The sequence below is a fragment of the Lepisosteus oculatus genome, chromosome 14, assembly GCF_040954835.1.
Source record: "Lepisosteus oculatus isolate fLepOcu1 chromosome 14, fLepOcu1.hap2, whole genome shotgun sequence".
In the NCBI taxonomy this organism is placed as follows: Eukaryota; Metazoa; Chordata; class Actinopteri; order Semionotiformes; family Lepisosteidae; genus Lepisosteus; species Lepisosteus oculatus.
This window is the reverse complement of record NC_090709.1, coordinates 14558802-14586745: the sequence shown is the minus strand read 5'-3', so window position 1 is coordinate 14586745 and position 27944 is coordinate 14558802. Positions and strand designations below refer to the sequence as shown.

Below are 27944 nucleotides of genomic sequence, written 5' to 3'. Positions count from 1 at the left end.
TGTGATATCCTTGGGGAGAGAGTTCCAGAGCTTGGGGGCAAAACAGGAGAAGGCCCTGTCACCCACAGAATGTAGATGGGCTTGGGGAACAGTTAGGAGAGCAGAATTAGAAGAGAGAAGGTTGCGAGGTGGGGAGTAGGGCGATAATAGTTCAGACAGGTACTGAGGTGCCAAGCCATGCAGAGCCTTATAGGTGAGCATGAGAAATTTCATGTTGTGCATTTTTTCCCATCTGTAACAAGAAACGTGTGCACTCTGAATTGAGTGGGTGTCAAATTTGTAAACCTGAAATTATTTTTTGTTCATATAGTCATTAAGATCCAAAAGACTTGGACAGAGGTTCAACGAGCCCAGGCATAGAGACTGAGTGTCGAGCGAGCAGGAGCGGTGAGGAAGGAGACTGCGAGAGCATAGATATAGATACTTTACACAAAGTACAGACAGTGCATCAAGACAATATACTGTACAAACAGTAGACAACGTACAAGTAAACAATGCAGACATGTAAACAGTGACTGCAGATGTGCGGAATAAATAAGAAATTAAGGTAGATGTTTCTATTAAATTAACGGTATTCGAAATGTTGCAAAAAGAAAAGCGATTTGTTTTGTAAAAAAATTAGAGATGATTTTTACTTTATACAGGAAAGGCATGTGCGTCAAGTTGATCTTTTTGGATTGCACCATTTGAAAATATAAATTGGAAGTTAGTTTGGACAACTCCTGTTGGATATTGTATTACAAATAAAGTTAAAAAGATATCATTTAAAATTGTTCATAGGTTTTATCCAGTTAAATAAGTACTCTCTAAAGTACTTATTTAAGCATGAGCAGGATGATTTGTGCATTTTTTGTCGGGCTGAAAGGGAACCTTTGGTACATTTAGGTGTGTGTTTGTGAAGTTGTTTTGGACGGACTTGCAGAATTTTGTTTGTAGGCATTTAAAGGTGTTTTTTTAGGTTTAAGGACTTTGATATTGTACGGTGTAAGATAACTTTTTAAAAAAAACATTTATTTATAGCAAATGTATTACTCATTCTTAGTACATTTCACATTCATAAAATCAAAATGGTCCAATAATACTCCCCTTTTTAGTACTTTTCAGATGGAGTTGAAATATTATTTAAATTCTATAAAAATCAATCAAAAGGAAAACATTTGATATATGTAAAAAATAGAATTTACTTCGTTACCTCTGGCAGTTAATTTTTTTCTGTTCGTGTTTTTTTTTTCTTGTATCCATTTCTGCTCCTGTAGTTGTATTTGTAAATTATTTACACATTTAATAAAAATAAAATAAAAATGTCGGTCGTATACGCTACACTATAATATAACGCAAACATCTATTCTGGACTATTTTTTTAAGATTATTATTATTCGACTAATATTTTTGTGTTTCATAGCAACGGTCACTAAGGAAGTTCATCTGATAACCCGGAAGTCCTCTGTTTGACCACGTTTCGCTTTCTCTGTTCAAACCCACGTGTTTACAGCCACTGCAGCTGCAGGAATTGTTTGTGTTTTTCAGATCGACTCTGAAAAAAATGGAGAATCTGTTGCTTAATCTGGAAACTGAGGTGCACTCTTTCATGGAGACTGTGCTTAAATCGATCGTGCACGAAGTTTCGGAAGTTTTCCGAAACCTGACAGATGATTCCGAGAAGTCGATTGAAGAAAAACTCCGCTGGATCTCCCAGGTTCTGGCGAGACGGGTCTTGATTAAAATCATGTCTGTCGACAATGTTTTCGGGGCCGAAATCGCGCAAATGAAGCAGGAAAACGATCTTCACTGTTTCATGGAGGTTTTGCTCAAATCGTTCGTGTCTGAAGTTTCAGAAGTCTTCCGAAACAGGATGTCTGACTCCCAGGACTCGTTTCGAGACAAACTCCGCAGCGTCTCCCAGATCCTGGTGAGTCGGGCCGTGATTAATATCACACAGTGTGTCAAGGACAGTTTCGGGACAGAAATAACGCGAATGAAGGAAAACGAGACCTTTAAAGTGCGACTGCAGCTGTGGGAGAAGGAGTCGGGAGCAGGAGGAGATCAGGGAGGGACAGATCATGTTGGACTCATGCCTCCCTGTGAAATCACTGCAGAAACAAATGAAGAAACGGAGCCGTCGGGTAAGTGCAGTGACTTTTAATTAGTAACTTTTGTGTTTAAAAACGGTGTTTTTAACTTCCTCACTGTTGAAACTGTAGTGGAGAGATGCAGAGCGAAGTAGGAAAGGTTTGTGATGTTTCCGAGGGATTATTTTCTGCGAACTAAACTAGTTGTGGTCTGGTTATATTCTCATTAATGTTATTGCTGTTCTTTAAATGTGGACAGAAATATGTCGTCAATTGATACACTTTCTCCATGTGAAAGCCAATTTAGGAGACTTTGGAGTCTTGGAAATATGTTTGTGGGCAGATTATTTATCGATGTGGCGGTACCTATCTCTTCTGTGCAGTGTTAATGTACCTTATTGTACATTAAAGCAGTGTCCAGTCAGCCAATGTGTCTGTATGAACCCCTCTCTATCAGTGCAGTGTTAATGTACTGGAGTGTCCAGTCAGTGTGTGTCTGTATGAACCCCTCTCTCTCTCAGTGCAGTGTAAATGTACTGGAGTGTCCAGTCAGTGTGTGTCTGTATGAACCCCTCTCTCTCTCAGTGCAGTGTTAATGTACTGGAGTGTCCAGTCAGTGTGTGTCTGTATGAACCCCTCTCTCTCTCTCAGTGCAGTGTTAATGTACTGGAGTGTGCAGTCAGTCAATGTGTCTGTATGAACCCCTCTCTCTCAGTGCAGTGTTACTGTACTGGAGTGTCCAGTCAGTCAGTGTGTCTGTATTAACTCCCCTCCAGTGCAGTGTTAAATACTGGCAATTTAGACAGAACAAATGTTTTCGTGAAATTACATCCCCGACTGTCCTCCGCTGCTCTTTTCAATCTTCTGGAGAGCACAAAAGAGTCTTAAGAAAATGATTACAACTTTGTTCGATCAGCTTCTCCTGCTAGACCCTGTTAATTGCTACGATGAGTTGCTTTGTGCTCTGTTTTGCCATGTTCTGAATATAGTCTGAGGAATACCCAGCGAAGAAGTGATGTAGCTGGTGTAGTAAAGCAGGCTTTATTATTATTGAACCACTAATGTCAAGACAGCGCTTGCTTTCCCCCCACAATTGGAAAGTAAAATATTATTTTTACGGTTTTAAAACTAGCATATTTTATGTAAAACAAAATTACATAAATTCGGCTACCTTCGAACAAGTAAAGGTTTATTCCCTGCCGGAAAGAGAAGATACAACATTTCAGCTGTGGAAGAAGGTTTTGACGCCCGAAGAAGGCTCCACAGCCGAAATGTTGTTTCTTTTCTTCTCTTTTCAGCACAGGAATATACCTCTACTTGTTCCTTTGCAGCCTACGCATACTGATGCAGCTCCCTACGTGAACTACTTTAGGTATTCATGCTGTATGTATTATTTACATCTGTAGATTATGTATTACTTTCAGATTCATCCTGTTTGTGTTCTAGGTACAATGTTTTGACGTACAGATTTGATTTCGCCACCCCATTTTGGTGAATATAATATTGGTTAAGCTGCAGTATATTTTGTAGATGGAATATTTAATAGTAGACATATTCAATAGTACAAAGCTTTGAGGTTCAGCCTAGTTTGCATTGAAAGAAAGCGAATGAATGATTTTCCTCCTACTGTCATTTGTGTACTGGGATAGTCAAGTTGAAATGTCTTTAGTAACACAAAGCCGTGGATAAACAGGGCGGTATCACCAAGTTTTCCCTTCTTTACTTTGCCTGTTTGGAGTCGAGTCTGCTCAACACGAATGAACACAACGCGTCACTCCCTTTTGGTTCAGGGATAGATGCGGTGAGATTCAAGTTCATCAGCCTGCGAATGGAGAAAGGATAAAAAACATATTTAAGAAATTCTGTCCACATGCACTCAGTCACTGCAAAAGCAGCAGCAACCACAGGAAGCGTTTTGACCCGCGTAACAAACCGGTGACGTCACTTCGGGGGGGTGTCCCATGCCCCCCTTTTTGTAACGGTGCCTCTCAAATCCTCATGTACTTGAAGTCCACACTTCTTATGCTGTGTCATGGAGGTGTGGACCTGGAGGAAGGGCTTAGGGTACAGTTTAAAAACTGGGACATGGTCTTATAATGTTAGTGAATAGGGAGGACAAGTTATGCCATGGATCAATAAAAAAATGTGTGTTGAATGTCTTTTAAACCCTCTAACATTGACAAAAGAGCAGGATTTGTGGCTTCTGCGGTTCGGAGCCTTGCATTGTCAAATGTGCTCATCTGTGTGACAGTGAACCCTTTCTCAGTCTGTCTGGGGGGTGGGGCTCAAGCTACTGTTCCTCAATTTAACATCTGATTCTTCCTCACTACCAGATAGGGCTAAAGAGCTCATGCATTTAAAGTGAATATTTAACAGGTTGTGATATGTACAGTGGTGTGAAAAAGTGTTTGCCCCCTTCCTGATTTCTTATTTTTTTGCATGTTTGTCACACTGAAATGTTTCAGATCATCAAACAAATTGAAATATTAGACAAAGATAACACAAGTAAACACAAAATGCAGTTTTTAAATGAAGGTTTTTATTATTAAGGGAAAAAAAATCCAAACCTACATGGCCCTGTGTGAAAAAGTGATTGCATTATACATTTGTATAAAAAATTTCAGATTAAAACAAAGATTTTGCATATTCTTTGTTGTATGTATGTATATATAGTTCAGCCACAGAACCAGGAGAATATGTCTCCTTCTTATAATAATTATTGTGGTTTTGATTTTGTTACTGAGAGATCTTGCTACATAGTATATATATAAAACTATTTTCTGTTGCAATTCAAGGTTCTGGATCATACAAAAAATACTTTTCCTTGCTGAAAGTCTAACACACAAGAGAGAATGGTGATATACATAGAAAAATAGGTACCAGATGATAATTTGTAGCAGCTTCTTGAATATTTATCTCGCAAGAGACCCTTTTTTTGTGGAAACTATCAGGTTTTGATTTACTATCATGTGAACTCTTGCTCTTAAGATGGTAAGAGATTGCATCTGGTATTGCATGTTATTAAATGGTAATTATTTTATTTGCTCTGTTTCCTTTATTGGGAAAATAAAGTATATGCTCAGTAGAGGGGCAAAGTTTTGAGTAGTTTCGTGGGAATTTTCTCTAAACACTTAAACAAACAAGCAGATGGAGATTCTTCATTCGAATAGTAAGCTCAGTGAATTTGCCCCCCCTACAGACAGCACAAACAATGAAACTCACCTCATTTGTTAGTGCTGGGATTGTGCTGGTTTGTGCCGTTGAAAGTAGCGTTTTTGCTGCTTTCGTTCCCGAAATATAGCGCCTTGTTTTTCCGTTGATCACGTGACCATGCATGGTGACTTTGACCTCCAGTAACCCCGTCTGCCGAGTTCAAGCGCTCTGTTACCGGCGCAAGAGTAACAATTCTGCAACTCTGTTCCTCTGTTTGCCCAGGTAGGGGGCGGCGGTGGATTTTGCATTTAATATCATTATCTTCTATGTGTTTGTGTGAATAGGAAAATTACATTTGTCTCCAATATCATACCCGTATCAGAAGAGTTTCAAGTGTAGCCTTAAAAAGCGAACATTAGCAAACAATTGTATGTTCTTACAAAGAGGCTTTAATGAACAAGTCTTAATACCTCATAGCATTGTCATTTTTAAAAATCTGAAGCAGTAATCAGTTTCGTATTGTCTCCTTCTTAAGTAAACATAGGCATCAAGGGATATGTGAAGATTTTTATCTGTGTTTCTGGTCAGACCTTGGTATAGAATACAGCGTGAGGGCACACCTTGACCACTGAAGACACAGATTTGATTGTCTTTGTTAGATCATCAAATTTATCCCAGATGAAGTCATGTCTTTTGCAGTATGCAATGTAACGACCCAGGACATGTTTGCTGGCAGGTTGGCAGAACGCAGTGACACCTCTTAATTTGAAGGTCTTCCCATTTAATTCCAGGTTATGTGGAAAATCTGAAAGTTGACTCTCAAAGATATTTTGAGACTGGACAGTGTTTTCTTCATGACTCAGCCAATCTCCCATGTCACCAATTTGAGAGAGACATTTGGATTGGCTTAATTTAATTTGTTTCTGTACAGCCTATAGCCCTGTTACTCCTCTTGCTCTCAGCGTATTCAAATCTACAGAATCAAATGGGATATTGCGTGACTCCACAATGGAGGGGACCACTTGGCGATGAGCGCCGACTCAGTGCTACCACACTAGGCACTGTTAAGAACACTTTTGCTATGATTTTTGAAATGTTACATTCAGCCCTCACTTGTAGCCCTGACTATTTTCGTTGCACCAAAAATGTCCCTCAAAATGTTAGCTCTTAGAACATAAACATCTTTGTGCACACCTTTCTGTGCCAAATGTTTCACCAGTTGTAGATGCTATCTACAGCCTGATTAACATAGCTGCTAGAAGTCCTGCTGTCACAATAGGCACTGCATAGGCACTGACATCAAAGGCACAAGTGTTCAGTACACTCACAGTGTCTCCACTCACCTTTACTGGGGGCAGGTCTCTGCTGCTTCAGTTCCTCATCAGAGCCACTACATATTTTTTCACAGGAACAGAATAATCTATGTGTAACCACTCAGAATGAGGCACAAGATAAAAAGATGGTTTCCGTTTTTTAGGTGGTGCAGCAAGCCCTCTCCAATTTTCCAGGCAACTCAGATTTGATGGATACACCAGTTCTTTGTCCTTTTTGAGCTCTGTCTGTTTTTCAGAACTCATAACAAGTGTTCTGCTCTGCTGTTCTAGAGAGCTGGATGTCTCTGCCTCACAGGTGGTAGCACTGATAACGGCCCTCTCACACTGCTGGGAAACACCATGAGCACCCGTTGATATTCTCATACCTCCTATGTGTGCTAGGTGCTTCATAAGGAACCTGTCAACTCGCATTGGCAGTGTCATGCTTCAGCACTGATTGTATTAGGTTTTTGAAATCCGCTTCCTCATTGGCTGAGCTTCCAGTGATGTTCACACTTTTGAAAAGTGGAACCATTAAGCCAGTCCAGAGTGGGAGATAGCAAGCAAGCCTGGTGAGATGAGGAACAATCTCCGGTAGGAAATGCAGGTTATGTCTATCACCACTGTCCACAGCAAGCAACCTGCATTCTTCCCAGATTTCTGTTACCCAGTCTTCCAATGCTGTCGGGCATGCATCAAGGGTACAGCTTGGCTCTTGGTCCCCGGCTACACCTATTTCTTCTAGAACTTCATCAGAAGAAAAAGCATTGTATCCTTCTGCTATTTTTTTGTTCTAAGTGTGATTTTATAGTTTGCAGTTACGCTGTTGTAACTCTGTTGTAACTCTGCATGTATACATTGATTCTTTGTTACCTTTGCAGCCCTGCAGCACTTGGGTATATTCTTTTGTCAGGTTATGTCTGGCAGCACAGCCTGAATGCTAGTACTGTTAAGTTCCTACCCTCCTAACAGTGCCTGTAGGTGATAAATCCTGGAATGAAGGGCAAATATGTAGAATGAGTACTATGGTGCAACAACATACATTGTTTAAAATACAAAAAAACAAATCCTGTCCTCACAGCGACTTTCGTAACCAAACAATGTGTAAAATGTTTAACAATGTCAGAATAACAATGAACAATGCAGAGCTTTAATCCAGTACATTTCTTTGGTCTCTTAAGTGTGGTAACAGTGTAACACACCAAATGATGCAATTTTATACCAACTCTGTACTTCCTTAATATACTTTGTTGTGTGAGGGTATAACTTAATAAAGCTCACAAAACTCGTTTTATACTGTTCTATGCTCTGTGAAGGCAGACCTTAATCTATTGTCAAATGGTTAACTCTACTACATTTACTACAATAGTGGAATCACCAGTTTCGTGCCTGCTGCTTCTGGGACATGATACAATCAATGTAAACTGTGCAAACATTCCCAAAGATGCTCAGAACTTCTGAGGCAGGTACTTCAATGTATATTATAAACCCCTCTCCCTCTCTACAGGTAATGGAACAATAGAAAGGCAACAGCTCCTTAATAAGCTATTGCATGCAGTCTGTCTGATATATACTTTCATACACAATTAAGAATTAACAATCAAAAATCACAAATATGTAGTGCAATACATGGAATTGAAAAGCTCAAGGTTTAAAAAAAATCAAACAATTGAGTAGTTAAAATCCCCAGAAAGAAATAAGGATGAATGCAAAACACTGCATATTGCTTAGAACTGAAATCTCAAACAACAAATCGTGGTGAGCTTTACACTACTCTTTTGTTAGCTCCGTGACGTCACCCTTTAATCTTAGCGTTCATGTGATGGCTGAATCCCTAGCTAGACCCATGGCCTGGGTATTATGGGAAATGTTTAATGCAAAGTATAGAGAAGTCTGATTAACACTCAAAAATGTAACAAAAAATGAATATCACCAAACCTGGATTCAACTGTTCTTCTTCCAAATTTTCACGTGATTAATAATATCCTTTCAGTTATATAGTGCTTCTCTGGAAACCCCAGTGAAAGTGCCCTACAGGTAATGGGGACTTCCCTCCACTGTGTAAATAAAAATATAACTAAGTTTTTTACATTGTTATGGATTACAGTGCACATCAAAAAGTTTCTGTATATGTAGATAGAAATTGATAAATTAATATTTTTTAGACCCACCTACTCACTTTAACTGCAATACCAAGGCCATCACCACTTCTTTTGTTTATAATATGTTTTTAAAGCATTGCATTCACCACTTAATCATTTCAGCTTTCACATCCGCAATTTGTAACATGTCAGAGATTTTTGGGGTTCAATTCTCCTTGTAACACATACAGAAACAAAACATTATAATTTAAATTCAGAAGTGTGACAAGTCATTTCAAGTTTCACTTGCATGTGTAGAAATATCATGATAACAACAAATAAAGCTTACTAATTTTTGTGGTATTCCCCATGATATAAAACAAAATAAGTTTCTCAAATATCTTTACTTTAAAATAAATTTGTGGGGACGTCAATGTAGCATCATAATTACAGTATAGCATTTCTAGTTTGTAAAGAAACTTACGATTTGGAAGAAGAGGTCTTTGCCAGAGATGCAGATAATAAATCAAACATGAACTGCAAAGGCAGGGGTCAGCTGATCAAGAGATCACAATTGAAAGATCTGGTGGTCGTGAACTTGTGGTTTTTGTATGGTGCCGACGGCACAGAGTGACGTCACGGCCAGAAAAAGAAGGCACTATATTAAAATGTAAAACATCTACACCCACCCTACCAGATAGAGTCGGAAAACAAATTGCATCCATTGTTTTCATCACCTCCGGTAATTTAAGTACTGAGTGTGTTGGTACCTGTAAGCGTCCTTGTAGACAGTCATATCTGTGTATTCAGAGCTCAAGGTGTGCCCTCATGCTGTTTTCTACACCAAGGACTGACCAGAAATACGGATAAAAGGACTGAGCTAATCGTTTCATGTTTGCGTATAAGACCCTTGTTAATACAAACACGTGGATAATGCCAGTTTTTCAAAGAACCTAGATATATGTTCACTTCTGTTCTATGAAAATAAAAATATTTTCCAATATTGCCACGGTGTTCATGTGTGAGATGATAGACTCTTGTTTCTCGGATGTGTTATGAACTTGTGTAAACTTTGTACATAGTGCCCCTTAAAAATAAAAGTCCTGAAGTCCTGGTTCCTTTTCACGTTGGCGAATGTGCTTTGCATAAAAAAGAGCAACAGTGGTTCAGAAAGTTGCAAATTCAAGTCTTTAAATACGTGGCTCGACAGACAGGTCGAATGTTCACACGTCCCTTGATGCCTGTTTATTTAAGAAGGAGACAATGTAAAACTGATTACTTCTTATGATTTTTAAAAAAGGTCACCGCTATGAGGTATTAAGACTTGTTCGTTAAAGCCTCTTTGTAAGAATATACAATTTTGCTAATGTTCGCTTTTTAAGGCTACACCCGCAACTCTTCTGATACGGGTATGATATTGGAGACAAATTTAATTTTCCTGTTCACACAAACGCATAGAAGATAATGATATTAAATGCAAAATCCACCACCGTACCCTCACCTGGGCAAACAGAGGAACAGAGTTGCAGAATTGTTACTCTTGTGCTGGTAACAGAGTGCTTGAACTCGGCAGACGGTGTTACTGGAGGTCCAAGTCACCGTGCATGGTCATGTGATCACCGGAAAAACAAGGCACTATATCTCGGAAACGCTACTTTCAACGGCACAAACACAGCACTAACAATTGAGACTGGTCCGGTTCCCCTACAACGTTGTAGGGGGGCTGAGTGACGTCACCCCCTGAAAAAGAAGAATATCTAAGGAACAAAAGTAGCTGGGAAGTTACTTTCAACGGCACAAACCGGCACAAATGCAGCACTAACGAATGAGACCAGTCTGGTTCCGCTACGATCTTGTAGGGGGGCTGAGTGATGTCACGACCCCGAAAAAACAAGGCTCTATACCTCGGAATTGAAAGCAGCACAAATGCTACTTTTAACGCTTTGCAAATTGACCATTTCAAGGAGATGTTGGGATAGGTTCTTGGTGAATTGGCCACACCTCTGAGTTAATCATGAGGGTTTTAAAGACACAGTCTGGGGGCTTACAGGAGCCGGAAACAGAATGACTACAAACGCAAACGTTACACTAACGAATGAGGTGAGTTTAATCATTTGTGCTGTCTGTAGAGGGGCCAACTTCACGGAGCCAATTAACCCCACTCTCTCAGTGCAGTGATAATGTACTGTAGCGTTTGGTCAGTGTGTCTGTATGAACCCCCCTATCTCAGTGCAATGTTAATGTACTGGAATGTCCAGTCAGTGTGTCTGTATGAATCCCTCACTCTCAGTGTAGTGTAAATGTACTGTAGTGTGCAGTCAGTGTGTCTGTATTGTGTAAATGTAATGTATTATTATTTCTGTAGTCTTACTTTACATGGTAGTTAGGTTTCTGACAAAGCTTGTATATCTAAAATTACGTATAATCAGAAACCCCCTTAAACCCTCTTATTCCTCTATGCTTAAACAACCCAAATTGATTGCGAGTACACAAGACGTGTGTTTGTGTAGCGTAGAGCTTACAGCTTTAGCTTGTCCTTCATCTTAACTGTGACAAGACTGAAGCCATTCTTATTGGCACCACCCATCAACTTTGTAAAATCAGTGTGAAACCCTATCTGTAGATGGTCTTGTACTTGAGCTTCAGTCTAAATTGAAAAACTTGGGGATGATATTTGACGTTCGACCCACATGTGCAGCGTGTTGTCAAAACATCTTTCATTCCCCTCAGAAATATTGCTCGACTACGCCCTGTGTTATCACTAACTGTGGCTGAAAAGTGTTGTCTAATCTTGAATCGACTAATGTAATGCTCTACTCTCTGGGGTTTCTAAATCCACATTGAACAAACTCCAGTATGTCCAAAATTCAGCAGCCAGAACCCTGACCACGTCTAGTACAAATGATCACATTACTCCTATCCTGGAGTCCTAGCACTGGCTTCCTGTCAAGTTTCATATCCACTTAAAAATACTCCTGCTCACCTATAAGACTCTGCAAGACTTGGCTTGGCACCTCCATACTGGTCTGATATCACCCTACTCCCTACCTTGCAATCTTCGCTCTTCTAATTGTGTTCAACTATTTGTTCCCCAGTCTGTCTTCACTCTATGGGTGACATGGCCTTCTCCTGTTTAGCCCCAAGCTCTGGAACTCTCTCCCCAAGGATATCAGAGAGTCACCTTCTCTAAACTCCAAATCCAGACTCAAAAGCTTTTTCTTCAGAAGAGCCTTTATTTAACTGTTCTGTACCCCTCTGTTCCTACTGTACTTAGTACCACTGTCTACTGTCTCCTCTTACTGTATTCTCATCATGCTAATTTTCTGTATTTTTTGTATTTGGCATTCTGTAAAATGCTTTGAGAAGCCACCTCTAAAGGTATAAAACTATAAAATAGTTTATTCTTATAAAGGTTGTGTCTTTTTGTTCTGTCTTTACAGGCTCAGAGGCCAGTGTTCTCTCCGACGCTAGGGAAAGGGCTCTCCTTGAACAGCAGCACAGTGAAGAGGAGTGGGGCTCCAGTCTGATGCAGGAGACAGAGCTCACTGCCGCAGCAGGGAAAGAGGCACTTAGTGAGCAGCACACAGACAGCAGACAGAGTGTCAAGGATCTGGACTCTGTGCCCATGATGAAGACGGAGCCTGAGAGTGAGACACCTGGGTTCTTAGTATGTGATTTGTACAGAGAAGATGAATAATCTGGACACAATCAATATTACACAAATTTGTAATGAACTGGGCTGTGTCTCTGTACAAGAGCACAGTGAAGAACTGGATGTTTTAAATCTTACAGAGCAGGATATGGATCCCAAGTTGATTGACCCTGCAGAGCAGCAGACTGATGTACCTGGTGAAGAGAACAGTGTTGAGATACAGCACCGAGAGGAGAGTCAGTACAGGGAGGAGCAACAGCAGCTCCTACAGGGCTTGATAATAATTAGGCCTTGTTCTGTTCAAGTGGAGAGACTGTCGCTGCAGAGTCTAAAACAATCATATGATCCCTTAGTATCTGATGACTTTACACACAGGTTTAATAATCTGGTTACTGAGAAAAGTGTTGAAAGTTTTAATGAACTGGAGAGTATGTCTGTTCTTGGGCAAAGAGAGGAACAGCTGAATGAACTGGGTGGTTTTAATCTCAGAGAGCTGGGGATGGAGTCCCAGATGATTCACACTGCTGAGCAGCACACTGAAGGACACGATGGAAAAAACAAATCTCAGTTTCAGCACACAGAGCAAGACCATTCCATGGAGCACTTGCAGAATAAGAGACCCCAGCATGATACCAGGATGAGGAAGAATCGCTCAAGGCCTTGCTCAGATGGAGTGGACAAACTGCCATTACGGCACAGGGAGAAGCAGCGTTTCTGTCAGTCTAGCATTTCAAAATCCTATCAGCACCTTCACACAGGAGAGAGACCTTTCAGCTGTAGTCAGTGTGGGAAGAGTTTTATTCTATCACATGACTTAAAAACGCACCAGCGCATTCACACAGGAGAGAGACTGTTCAGTTGCAGTCAGTGTGGGAAGAGTTTTAGTCAGTCAAGTATCTTAATAGCCCACCAGCGCAGTCACACAGGAGAGAGACCTTTCAGCTGCAGTCAGTGTGGGAAGAGTTTTAGTCGGAAAAACTACTTACAAACACACCAGCGCATTCACACAGGAGAGAGACCATTCAGCTGCAGTCAGTGTGGGAAGAGTTTTAGTCAGTCAAGTAACTTAATAACCCACCAGCGCATTCACACAGGAGAGAGACCGTTCAGCTGCAGTCAGTGTGGGAAGAGTTTTAGTCAGTCAAGTGACTTAAAAACCCACCAGCGCATTCACACAGGAGAGAGACCTTTCAGTTGCAGTCAGTGTGGGAAGAGTTTTAGTAAGTCAAGTCACTTAAAAAGGCACCAGCACATTCACACAGGAGAGAGACCATTCAGCTGCAGTCAGTGTGGGAAGAGTTTTAGTCGGAAAAACCCCTTACAGTCACACCAGTGCAGTCACACAGGAGAGAGACCGTTCAGCTGCAGTCAGTGTGGGAAGAGTTTAGTCGGTCAAGTAACTTAGTAACCCACCAGCGTATTCACACAGGAGACAGACCGTTCAGCTGCAGTCAGTGTGGGAAGAGTTTTAGTCAAATAAGCCACTTACAATCACACCAGCGCATTCACATAGGAGAGAGACCATTGTAGCGGCAAGGTTTATTAAAATACAGGAATTAAGTTTGCTGCTCCCTTGCCAGTCTCTCTCTCCCTCATCTCAAGTGGTGCTTGATACAGAGAGGCCATTCCATTTGGTTCACATTTAAGGTGTTTTTCTAGCTGATAGTGTTCTGATAAGGAACGACTCCCAAAGCTGAGACACATCAGCCACCCTAATGAATGGTCATCTCTGGTGCCTCACTGTCTGGGAGATTCCAAGGGAGAGTCTCATCCCAAGTGGTTTACAACCCCAAGGTCAGAGTTCATGGTTACTCATCCTCACACGAGGCACCAATAACTGTAGGGGTTTGTGCATTTCCTGGGACAATTGTTAATTGTTGCAGTAAGTCACAAAATGATTCTCGAATGCCCAACGAACTTTCAACCAATGAGCGACCGTAGTTCCTCCAGGTAAAACTCCAGCTCCTCCTGGACATCCTCAGACTCAGCTCAGACAGTCACGTAACGGCCAATGTGTCCGAGTGCCAGGACTTTTCCTTGTTCTAAGAGTCAAGAACAGAGGTTGCTGGCATGTAACCAAAGTATCCACCCGAGGTTAGCCCAGCAGCAAGCCTCGTGAACCTACCGCGAACGCTCACCTGATCAACGAGTGAACTATGGTTGGAACTGTGGACAGCTGAATATCAGTATTCAGGACTCGCGCTACATCGAGAACGAACCGGTCTTCTTCCTGTCTAAAGATTGTGACTTTTCTGTGTGCAAACTCTGCTAGTTTCAGCCAACACTAACTAGCCGGTCTTCAGAGAGCATCAGCAGCGCACCGCAGCAGAAATCTCTCCCTCCTTCTCCTTCTCTCACGTCGAACCAGCACTGCCTGGCACCGGGCCAGAGAGCGCCGATTGGACACGGCAACAGCCTGCCACTGCTTCTTTGCGTCCACGGGAGATCTGAATCCCTACAGAGCGAGTATTCAACATTCTGCATTACAGCTCGAGAATTCAATTGTTACCTCAACCTGAGTTGATATCAATTTAATTCCTATGAGTCATGTACTTGCTTTTGAGTATCTAATGTACAAGTTGTGACAAAGTTCATTTACAAAATAGTCTAAATGAATGATATACGGAATGTATGTCCGTCTTGGTTTGTAACTCTTCGTGATTGAATGTAGACCTTTTGTATTCTGCTAACCCTCACTATAAGATCTGTTATGTTTAAATGCACATTTTATTCATTAATAAATGTATTAGTATCCGAGTGTGTGTGTTGCTGTTATCCCGCAAGGTCGGTTTTCTAATAGCCATCAAAGAATCATTTTCTGACTTAATGCTACAATTAATAATTGTCCCTGTAAATGCACAAACCCCTACATTTACTGGAGCCTCGTGAGAGGATGCCTATAAACTCCTCCAGTCAGGACAAGAGGTTCTGTCCTGTACACGGAGAGGGGTGGGACGGGGGAACAAGCTGATACTCTGGCTTCTCTCCAGACACAGCTGGATGAACTCCTCCAGTTGGGATAGGTGGCACTACTGTACACAGAGGGGGGCGGGAGGGGGGAACAAGGTGATACCCTGGCTTCTCTCCAGACACAGCTGGATGAACTCCTCCAGTTAGGACAGGAGGATCTACTGTACACAGAGAGGGGTGGGGGTGTGGAACAAGTCGATAACCTGGCTATCTCTCCAGGCACAGCTGGATCAGCTCCTCCCGTCAAGACAGGAGGCTCTACTGTACACAGAGAGGGGTGGGACAGGGGAACAAGCTGATATCCTGGCTTCTCCCCAGTCAGCTAGATGAGCTCCTCCAGTCAGGACAGGTGGCTCTACTGTACACAGAGAGGGGTGGAAGGGGTTAACAAGCTGATACCCTGGCTTCTCTCCAGACACAGCTGGGTGAGCTCCTCCAGTCAGGACAGGTGGCTCTGCTGTACACAAAGAGGGGTGGGAGAGGGTAACAAGCCGATACCCTGGCTTCCCAGTGGGCAGTGATTCGTCAAATATACGTATATATCACAGCGATAATATAGCTATACGTATATATACATTGCCGCGACGTATAATCAATGTTGAATTGCAACCGTAAAATTGACGACATTAATAAATGCATATATAACGTCGAAAACACATCTAACACAGTGCCAAAGGCTTTTTATACATTGTTTGTGCCGCATCTAGGAGTATACGACAATCTGCATAGTGTACGAAGTAAATTGTTTTCGCAGTAATTAATTTATTTACACAGCTTTGCATACAAAGGTTCTGCGGAGGGGTCTTGCCCCCTGCCTGAAAAAAAAACAGTAAAATGTTTGAGTGCCTATAGAGTTTCTATTTTTATTTTCTTAAGAAAAGTTGATACCATATCCTGGACACCCCGTCCCCCATCAAAGCCGGTGCCCAGGGAAAAATCTGTAGGGGGGCGTCTGAAATTTTGAGGGGGGGTGATATTTCGGTTGAAACGGAGCTGTACGGTGCAGCTACCCAAATGAAATCTCGCAGCTATGCCATTGATTAGTGCTTCATGATAGAAGATAACGACTAGCAATCTGGTATTTGCGATGAAGTTCAGTTTCACATTTTTCGTCACTCTCGTGGTTTGGATTGCCTGGACCGAAAAGTACCACAAGCGTTCATTTTTGCAGCTACATCAATGGAGGTTCTGAATCGTTAAGAAAAAATAGTTGTAAAAACCAACAGAAAGCACAGACTGCTATAACTATTCCTAGTTATATAACGATTTTAAGTATAATGATAAACTACTGCAAGGAATCGGTCCATCCTGAGCAAACAGGATCGTAATGTTGACACACTAATGACACTGATACAGTACGTGCCCTTCCTGGACGGAGAGTCCTCCTGCACATCAAACAGTCCGAGTGACTGTTAGTGTCAATTAGTGTTGTCTGACCATTGACAAAGTACAACTATTTTATTAGGGCGCAAGTTAAGTAAATCCTTTTGCCCAAAACTGAAAGGGCGACAGGCCTGTCCCCATCCTATTCCATAATGTCATTATATATAATACCTTACAACAGTGACCGATCCTTACTAACTGCATGCGTTAAAAATGCACATCAGGGGGGCACATAACTGAGATGTATTATCAATGTTAAATTTCAACCATAATATCGACAACATTAATAAACGCATACGTTGAGAAAATATCTAACCAAGCATATTTTCCGGTTATATACCACAATGCATTGCTAGTATTTGTTGGTCACCATTTTGGACACGTTTTTCAATTGTAGAAGATTGAAGTATTTATCCGCAAATATCTCAGCAATCCTCTTTTGACGAGTAAGTATAAATAATAATACTATCTGAATACATACAGATCTTACTTATTATTATTTTGATTAAAATAGTATGTGAATAAGCAAAAAATGGCACAGAAAAATACTGTGAATGGGGAAGATGACACAAAATAGTTTTGCTGTTTCTCTAATTATTCTTATTTTATGTTGTACTTTCAAACTTTGGGTACTCTTTAATTAGGACAGATTGTATTGCTCAACTGCTATGATGCAAGCCAAATTTTATCTGTTTATTTCAGCTTTGAGCTTAGTAAACCTTAATGGTTCATTTTTTAGATTATACTCAAGAAGATATTTCTCATCATTTATTTGAGTAGTAATATTATATAATTTTCTCCTAGCTGCGGTTTTGAAGTCCCACCCTACATCGACAGAAAAAGATATAAAGGAGCACGCAATGCGTTACTTGAAGAATGCATATGCAAGGCAGGGGGCCAGGAGATCTGGACACTGAAAATAATAGGTTTCTGGTCCTGTTAGGACAATTAGACAGGGTTTGCAAATGGTGGACAAAAATTGTCTTAACTTCCATTGTAATATTTTTTTTTCTTGGAAATATAGAAGTTTTACATTTTAAAATTTATATTTGAATCAAAATGTGGTTTTGAGTTAAATATTGTGTTAATGTAATTAGTTTGTGTTTGTCATTATTATACTGTATATTGCCATGTTACCAGAATTTGTAGCTGAAGTTTAAGACTAGTTGTGTTTTTTTATGATTATTGCCCATAAGTTGATTGTTGATTGATTGTATACAATGTATAATTTGAAATACATATTTTTCAGCTATGAATGTGTATTTTCAGAATAAATTTTAAAACCAAATCATTGGCTTGGTTTACTAGTTTCTACACCTGTAAAACCTATCTCTGATGTATAATAACCTCTAACCGTCCTTCGGATCCTTCGGACATCCGTCCTTCGGATGAGACGTAAAACCGAGGTCCTGACTCTCTGTCCCAGGGCGTTTCTCAAAAAGAGTAGGGGTGTAACCGCGGCGTCCTGGCCAAATTTCCAATTGGCCCTTACCAATCATGGCCTCCTAATAATCCCCACTCTATGAACTGGATACATTACTCTGCTCTCCTCCCCACTGATAGCTGATGTGTGGTGAGCGTTCTGGCGCACTATAGCTGCTGTCACATCATCCAGGTGGATGCTGCACATTGGTGGTGGTGGAGGGGAGTCCCCATTACCTGTAAAGCGCTTTGAGTGGAGTGTCCAGAAAAAGCGCTATATAAGTGTAAGCAATTAATTTTGTTATTAACCATATACGTATTATAGTCCTCTAAAGTTATCCGTATAATAGACCTCTAAAGTTATCCGGAACTCCAACCATATATGTATAACAGTCCTCTAAATTTATCCATATAATAGAACTCCAACCATTTATGTATAATGAACATCTAATCATAGACGTATAATTGACGTATAACAATAGACGTATATTAGAATTTCATTCTAGACGAATTGCGGACCACATTTATACGTCTCTAAATTGTGCGTTTAATAGACGTATATTATGTCTTTTGCCCACTGGGAAACTGCATCTGAAAGCAAACGTTGGGTCTGTTCCTTTTCTTTCCAGCATGAAATAGCAAATTGTTACAAAAAGCACCAGCTAATGTCCAATAGCGGGGTTTTTTTCAAATTACATTTAAAAGCTTCACACACTTTTTAATGAAACAAAAGTGTCCTGAAACTCCCTAACTTTCAGGTTTGTTTGAACCTGTAATAAAAAAAGAGATCTAAAACTTCTAGAGTTCCATTCTCTGATGTAAATGTCTCTAAAGTCGGACATGATGTTTAGCAGATGTGAACTGTGCCTTTTCTCTTGTGTTCAAGGATATTCGCTGTGTGAGCTCCACACTGCGTATCCTGTACAGCTCTATTTTGTTTAGATTATCTATGTGGTGTACAGATAGAACTCAACTGCATGGTGAGAATTCCGGGTTCAGTACCAGCAGAACGTGAAGCGAAACGAATCCTTCCATAATAAACGGTTCATAACAAGGGTCAGGGAGACTGTATTCACTAGACAAAGGAATAGCAGAACGGGAAACAGTCTTAACAAACCCAGCACTCTTAGGATGTTGCTGTTGCTTACGTTTTAGGGCCAAACAATCTGCAATTATATGACCTCTCTTGTGACAATAAAAACATTCACGCTCCTCTTTAGGACGTGAGGAACTAGTTTTTACTTGGAGAGACTGAGACTGGGAACTTAGAGTAGACAAAGTCTTCTCCACACGTGCAGATGTGAAAACGTTCTTGTGCGTGAGCACGAACTCATCTGCCAAAACAGCGGCTTGCGCTAAAGTAGTTACTTTTTGCTCATTCAAATACACAACAATGCGTTCAGGCAAACAGTTCTTAAATTCCTCTAAGAGCATTAACTCACGCAATGAGTTAAAGTAACTCACTTTACTGGCTACAACCCATTTATCAAAGAGAGTGCCCTTCTCTCTAGCAAATTCAACAAATGTCTGGTCTGACACTTTACGATGATTTATGAAGCATTGTCTATAAGCCTCAGGAACTAATTCGTAAGCCCGTAAGATAGCAGCTTTCACAGTATTGTAATTCAAACTTTCTTCTAAAGAAAGTGTAGAACAAACTTCCTGAGCTTTGCCCACTAATCTACACTACAAAAGCAGTGACCAAACCTCCTTAGGCCAACGAAGTGATGTGGCAATTCGCTCGAATGCACCAAAGTATGAATCAACTTCCGTCTCCCTAAACAGAGGAACTAAAGCAATGTGCTTACTTACATCAAAGGTGGTAGAGAGTGGATCTTGCAAAGGAGACACGCTAGAGGCCTCGGAGTGGGTCGGCTGCACAGCAGGAGCATTCTTTCGTGCTTCTAGCTCAAGCTGTCGGAGCTTAACCTCTTTCTCCGCCTCGATCTCCATCTTACGAATTGCAAGGCGCAAGTCAAATTCTGCCTGGCGTACTTGGGCTTTTTCCTGCGCCTCCATGTGCAAGCGGGCCAAACGAACTTTCAGGCGAGTATCGCTTTTTGACCTGGTGGAGACCGGAGAGAACGGTTCAAAGGGAGGCAAGGTGGCCTTGACCTCAGCCTCCGCTAAGTCTTCAGCCACCCCCTGCACCTCGTTCTGTTCTTCCACCATCATAGCAGGTTTAGCACCAGCCCCAGGAGAACCGGCGTCCTTGCTCGCTAATGCAATGACCTCTAACTCCACTAACCTATCCACCACAGCTCTCTTGAGGTCCCTTTTAAGAGCTTGTGTCGAAACCTGAATCTGGAAGTGATCAGCAATTTGGCACAATTCATCCTTCCTATACTTATCCAGCTGCTCAAAGGAAGGTTCCTCCACAAACTTTCGCAAATCAAAAGTAGCCATAATTACAGTACCTTGCCAAAACACAATCCACAAATCAAAATCCTGCACCAACACCAAAATTCTGCAACACAAAAAAAAATCCTTAGGGCGGGAATTTGATATCCCAGACGAGCCCCCAATAATGTTACGACCCCAAGTGTCTAGGGGAAAAGGGGTGTAACATTTAGGATAATTCTTTTGGAAGCAGGGGGGGTTTTGGTGAGGGACTAGGAAGTATGATAACAAGGGTAAGGAACTAGAGTGGTGCCAAAGGAAAGAAAATAACAAACAAAATGGAGCTGGCTAGGACAGTGAGGGAAAGCTAATCTGACTACAAAAGAAAACCCGAAACACACGGTCTTCGGCGTCTTCAACACCCTAGCTAACCTGCACTGACTACCCAAAACCATACAAGACAAACGGCACTCACCCGTACTAAACTAGTGTACTAATACAAAATCAACTAAGTGTGTAAGTGTACCCAACAACCTAAACTAACCTTATATACAAAAGTTCACACAAAAACACAAGTGAACCAGGAAGACAAATAAGGGAAAACAAGAGTAATAAATAGGAGCAGGGTACAAAAAGAACACAGAAGTTGAACATGTAACACTGGGGCAAGGTAATGACAAAACAAGGATGAACACACAAACAAACGAAAGTACAAAGAAACTAACGTAAATCCAACAAAACAACGAAGCCGAAGCTATACGAAAATACACAAACACAAAGCAAAACAAACCAACAACGAAGCCGAAGCAATAACCAGGAGCGAAGCGAAGCGAAGCAATAACCAAAACCGAACGGGACCGAAGTCAAACGAAAGGCCTCTCCTTGCTGAAAACCTCCATGTTATATGCTGAATAAAATGTGTTCTGATCGGCTGAGGCTAATTAATGATCACATCATACTGAAACAGTGGAGGGATGGTGGGCCAATGGGGAAGGGAGAACAATCAAGGGTCAGCAGTGTGGAACAGAAAAAAACACACACAGAACACACACTGGGACGTAACATCGACGTTATATATGCGTTTATTCATGTTGTCGATTTTACGGTTGCAATTCGACGTTGATTATACGTCGAGGCGACGTATATATACGTATAGCCGTATTTTCGCCGTGAATATAAGTATATTCGACGAATCAATGCTCACTGGGACAGTTGTTCGAAAGAACATATCTGTGGCTGTGGTCCAACAATAACGGTGGTGAAACAGGCGGAATGTGTGGAATGAACTGGAGATGGAAAAGGAGACTCATCCAGTCGATAGTAAGGTTGTGTTAGACCACACACACTAGGTGACAGTGTTGAGTAGCGTGGTTTAAAAGCTTCACGAGCCAGGCAGGAATCAGACCTACAATCTTCTGATCCGAAGTCAGACACGTTATCCATTGCGCCACTGGCCCTACTATCCCCTTACTCAACTGCACTATGAGCTCAGAGCCGCTACTAGTAATACTGTACATCGCCCCGGTCCATATGTTCTCAATTAGATTCACGTGTTTTGTACGTGTCTATAATTACTACGTCTTTCATTTTGTCTGGTTTAAAAAAAAATTCTCTTTTGTCTCTTCAGACAAAGGGTTTATGTGTCTCCCTGAAATTCACACACGAGGGAAGTCACACAAGGAAGGAAAGATATCGCGTTTAAAAAGAATCCAGAGTGGAGACGCCAGCAATTGAAAACGAAGCTTCATAGAGTATGTGCGCGCTACCACTGAACTAAACTCCCGAAACCGAGTTTTTTCCGCAGGTCTTTAATTGTGTTAGGAAGAGTGAACAGTCAGAGCGCATTTTAAAGGTCAAAGCAAGACAATTAGATGTGAAGAGAATTCAGAACAGGAGCCTCTGCTTCTCTGTTAACTGAGCTTTCGGTGAACGTCAAAGTTAAAGAAACAAGAAACACCATCCTTCGAGCCGGATTCAAAACAGCGACATAATCGCTGGCTGCTTTTTTTAAACAGTTTTACGCCCTAGCAACTGAGCTATCGAAAGGTCGACTCCAAACGCACACATTTTGCCATATGTGTATCCCAATGTAGTGTAGTGTTCCTGTTTATTTAAATCCCAGTTCGACATAAAAATACGCACTCCCATAGTCTTGTTTAGTAGAAGAAATGGACCAGGATTCTACTGTATTCTACTGTAGGTCTTACAAAATGTTTGGAGGGACATCAGTGCAGGCAGAAATTGACTCTTTTTCTAGTGGGATCGGGACCATATAACACCTTTCTTTTGGATTGAGAAGAGGATCATGGTGACACTCGAAACATCCCTGTTTTTGCTTCTTTCGAGGACGAATGGATTATTAAGGTGCAAACATCGGCTCAAATCAAAACTCCTACTGCAGTTGCTTCTTGGAGAGTTTCTTCAAATTTTTCAAATGAACGTCAATATTTTGTGATATTGACGATGATATCATACAGATTGTGGTTTTCTTTTGATCAAAAATTTTATTAAAATATGAGCCTCTTTTACCTTTGTCTTGGATGTTTCGCAAGGTATAATACTTGCATCCTCAGATAAACATTCTAAATACCACAAAGTTACAATATATGGAATAGCATTTATTTTTACATATGTTTTAAAATGCACTTTTATTTAAAGTTACATTTAGTGCTAGGTAAAGATAATGTTGCTAATACTGATGTAGTAGAAATGTAAGATGAATTGATAGCTTTATCTGAGCTAAAAAAGTCCTAAAACGCCTCCTGTAACAGGTAACTCGTAGCAAGATTCAACTCCAAACGTTGCTATTGCATTGTGCATTATGTAAACACGACCTGTTTCAGCTTCTGGTAAGTGCAGTTTTTCCACATTGAAATTAACAAAAACATTTTTCAAGATGCACCATGTCCCTAAATCGTTCATCAAGACTAGTATTATTATAAGGTGAAAGCAGTACAAAACATAAATGTAACCTAAATATTAAGAGACTATTGTCTGTCAGCTACTGCTGTAAGTCAGTTCAGCCAACGCTAGAAATATTCCTGCTCTACTATAGTAGCAAAAGTGCACAAACCCTTAGAAACAGATCACAAGTTAAAAGTACAAACTGACGAGGATGGGATTCGAACCCACACATGCAAAGCACAATGGATTAGTAGTCCATCGCCTTTACCACTCGGCCACCTCGTCGAGAAAATCAGCCCCTTCGGACATGATTTGGCGCGCTCAAGATGATAATCTTTTTCCATTCTTGAGGGTCATTTTCCTCTTCCACCTGCCATTGCACTATTTTGCTTGAGTGATGTCAAGCCAAACGTGTGTTGTGCTTCAGTGACGGCTGTAGAGGACACACATTGATCTCCTTATCGGAATCGGTGGCTGCTGTGGGGATACAGTGCTTGTATCCCTCTTCTCTGGCTAAACACTGTCTACTGTAAAGTATAGAAATAGAGGCTAAAATGATAAAATACTTCAGTAAGGCGGAGCATATGGGAAAGTATAATGAAAACGATCTATAAATCACTTTGCCTAGATTTTCAAACTCTCTGTTCGAGCTCTGATATAATCCTCTGTGCTCCTGCCGCTGTCACTCTGCATTCCATAGGGATACAGGTTGATTTCACAATGCCCCCCATTTAATGAAATACAGGAAAAACCGCAAGGAAAACAATATGTTTTAATAAATCTTCTCCTGGATTTATATTTCGGTCTTTCACATTTGAATTATTCAGAGACCAGAACACCCAAACAATAGAAAGACAGGAATCCTTGAGTCTGGAGCTTTAGACTTCTCGGCCATCCTGACAAGCTACGCAGATGGGTGAGCTGAAAGCACCATTAGTTCACAAAACTGAGAAATGCTTTGCTGGAGAAGCACCACGTTGCCTGCTGTAGCCTGTTGTTGCCTAAACGAATCGCGGAAATCAAATATTTGGATCGATTCAGAGTGTGCTTTACAGCCTTCTTGTAATATTTTGATCTGCTAGGGCGCAGTCGTCTTCACAATCTGGATTATTTCAGAAGAAGCGATGTCAGTGTGAAACAGTTTTCATTTTCGAGAACAGATGTTGTATTGCACATTTCTAATTGGTTTATTTTCCTGATTGCAATGCATTGGAAGCACAAAAGCCAGCTGCATAAAACTCGTGTAATTTATGACGGCGTTCCAAATAGCAGCTAGTGCAGGAGTAACGCTTTTGGAGCATCTATTATATTGTACTCTTATTTTAAAAAGCTTAAATTCGCATACTGTTATTTGGACAGCGCAAACCAGTCTGGGGTCAGTTTCCCAAAAACGATTAATCTTAGAGACTAACGGAGCAGCTTTACGATGTACGTACCTAACGTACGAACTACTTTGTCATGCGCGTCCCAAAACCCCTTTTAATCGGTCATTTAAAGAGCGAGTATAAAGTACTTCTTTGTTAATCCCGCCCCTGAAGTCGTTTAGCAAAAAGCATTACAAGTTGATTGAAAAACAATCGATTGACAATACTTTCATTATATGGTGTCGATTTTGGTTCTTCAGTGAGATGAAATAAAGTTGTGAAAACGAATATGAGGCAAACATGACATCATAATTTAACAACCATTTAAGCAAAAGCATATAGATAGGCACAAAATGGGACTCTTACTATTTCTAAGAGAAAAGAAAATAAATGACTGATGTAGTGGAAATCTAATGAGTTAATTGATTCTTAAAAATGTAGAGAGCTTTGCAAAAAAATATATTGGTGCTTTTAGATAATATTTCAAGGATATAACTGCTATGCTACAGTACGTGCAGAATTTTAGAAAACAGTTCGTCAACAAAGTACACTGTTTAGGTTAGTTTAGAAGACAATGTACCAAAACAATATATGCTGTCTGGGTCATTAGAATTAGCTGAAAGTAACTGATAAACTTTGAATAACAAATCTAGTGTTTTTCTCTCGCTCTATGATGTAATTTGTTTTCTTTTAGAGAAAGGGGAAGTTTTAGAAGGGACCAAGTGCTGAACTTTTTTACAGCGCAACGTCTTATAAAAACCCTGTACTGCTTGTAACAAATTGAGTCTCTGATGCACTTTGCGAAGTGGCAGCAGGGCTCCCAATATTGCAATATTGAAATAAAGACCTTACTCAGGTGAGAACTCTCTCTTGTGGCTTCCTTGATAGTTAAATTTCCATGACACTGACATGCTGTAAAAGAAAACCAAGTTTAACTGTGTGGACAGTGTATGTGTCCTGCACAATGTCTTTCATTTAAAGCAATACTTTTTTGGCGCACTGCCATTGTTAAGAATCACAGTGTTTCGTGAGAAAAATCTGTTGTTATTTATAGTTATTGGGTGTATTGGAACTCAATGGAAAAAATAACTACTAAGCTTGGCATGTGTCACTCAACAAATACATGATCTATAATCACATTTTAAAACAAGTAGGTCTAAGCTTTACCATCAACAATCACGACAGAACATAAAATGGTATTCGAACTTTAAATATTGTATCGACCGCAGGTCTCGGTACAGAATGGAGCAGGCGTGGGACTCAGGGAATGGGGTTGAACAACACATTTATCAACTCGAATCGGGAAAGGTACACACACAGGGACAGGGGTTACAGTGCTGCACCTACAGTATACTAACATACACACACACGAGGGAAGAGACTGTATCCCACTATATACAGTCCCCAGGTGCTGTTCTCAGCCCGTCTTGCATGCGCATGGCTAAAGTGCCCTGCGTGGCGCTACATTATAAATACGTTAGGCCCAATGATTTAACTTAATGCATTACTGCATTTCATCATGAAAATCATATAATCTAGTCAGGTATAAAACTTAGCCTTTCTTTTTAATTAAGGGTATTGTAACGGATTGGGGTTTTGAATTTGAACATTTCCATTCAAATATAAGTTTTAAAATTGACAACATCTGTATTTCCACGAAAATATTATTAATATAGCACAAGCATTACTTTCAATGGCACAAACCAGCACAAACGTAGCACTAACGAATGAGGTGAGTTTCATAATTTGTGCTGTCTGTAGGGGGGGCAACTTCAGGGAGCTGAAACAAGTACATCCGGCAGCTGCACGGTTGAAGGTAAACATGTATCGTATTCCAATGGCTTCTATTTCCATTGATGAATGGCACAGGTTCATGAGGAGATCCTTTATAGGATTAAATGAACACATTGCTATTTTGGTCTGATGTAGAGGCTACATTTGTGTCAGCAGTACTATAATTGTTAGTCTTATACACTTTCAGGGGCTGCATCTGTAGTGCTTCATCTAAGAGGTTTTTTTTACTTTAGGGCACGGTTACATTCACCCACACAACTTATTCTCTGAATTCCCAATGGCTCAATAATCCTGTTTTCCCCTGGGAACCACCAGTGTACAGAAATGAACCCTTGTGAAAAAAGCATAGACATAGACCAGGATGTCTGAGTGGTTAAGGGCTTAAGATCCAATAGACAAATGTCCACGTGCAATGCCCCCCCCCTTATGGTAGACTCGTGTAAATAATTTCCAGTGACAAAACACTTTGAAGATTTACACTCTATTTAAATATGAATTATAAGTTCAGTTCTCTTCACTCCTCGGGATAACTGAACTCTCACAATCGCATACTAAAATCTTTACATGCATTAGCTGTGATACAGCTTTTAATAAAGACAGAATGAATCTGTTGGTTTTGTGCCTCATGATGATTCTCTTCTCGATCCAAATGAAATGTTTAATATGATCCCTCGAGAAAGAAAAGGAGTCCATTTTCGCCTGGAATGATTGATGCCCCATCAAACCTTTTGTAATATCCCCGGACGTTTAGACAGTAGAATCCTGGTTCGTGGCTTAAATTCAAGGTAAAAAAGACTAAGGAAACAAGTTGGAAACTATGTCGATCTGGGATTTAAATAATCCAGAACATTTCACTACATCGGGCAGTATGTGCCAGAGAGCAGCACCTAATATCCCTTCGACAGCCCAGCTGGTAGAGTGGAGGACTGTAGTGGAAACAGCTGGGAATCCTTAGATTTCTGGTTTGACTCCGGCTCGAAGGAAGGTACTTTAATCAAATAGTTAAAATACTGAATCTGTTTCATTCAGTTGTTGATCAAAAGCTCAATAAATGACGAAGCCGAGGCTCCTGTTTTGAATTCAGCTCATGTCTGATTGTCTTGTTTTGGCCAAGATCTGACCTTTTAATGCGGCGACTACTCTGTCTGCTTTGTAATTCAAAAATACATATAAATGTCATGTTTTTTGTAGATATAAAGGTGTTCTCTGTTTTCAAAGGATAGCTACTTAATTGGCTTTATGGTTTGGTATTGATTTTGTATCTTTGTATTATTAAGTTTGTGCTTTCTGTGTTTTTTTCGTATTGTGAACTTATTTTTTAAACAAATGGTTACAAAGGCAGACATGGCACACATCTGTTTATACCAGCGGTGAACTGTACATTTTTAATAAATGCAATCTACTGTGCACTTTTGGGAGTATAACAGTTTGGATATCAAGTGGCAAAAATATAAAAGAGGAAAATATGCCATACTGCTTGTAAAGCCCTCAGTGTGACT

General features: G+C 40.5%; 1 protein-coding gene and 1 non-coding gene across 2 annotated transcripts; one reads left to right on the top strand and one right to left on the bottom strand.

Moving 5' to 3' along the window:
• Window positions 1-1477: 1477 nt before the first annotated feature.
• LOC138242805 (zinc finger protein 180-like) lies at window positions 1478-17062 on the top strand. The gene is made up of 2 exons (XM_069198359.1): window positions 1478-2123; window positions 12057-17062. The coding sequence occupies exon 2, from the start codon at window positions 12306-12308 to the stop codon at window positions 13671-13673; it is 1368 nt and encodes a 455-aa protein (XP_069054460.1). The 5' UTR covers window positions 1478-2123; window positions 12057-12305; the 3' UTR covers window positions 13674-17062.
• Window positions 17063-23490: 6428 nt separating this feature from the next.
• trnas-acu (transfer RNA serine (anticodon ACU)) lies at window positions 23491-23572 on the bottom strand. The gene has a single exon. It is a non-coding gene; the product is annotated as a tRNA-Ser (tRNA).
• Window positions 23573-27944: the final 4372 nt, after the last annotated feature.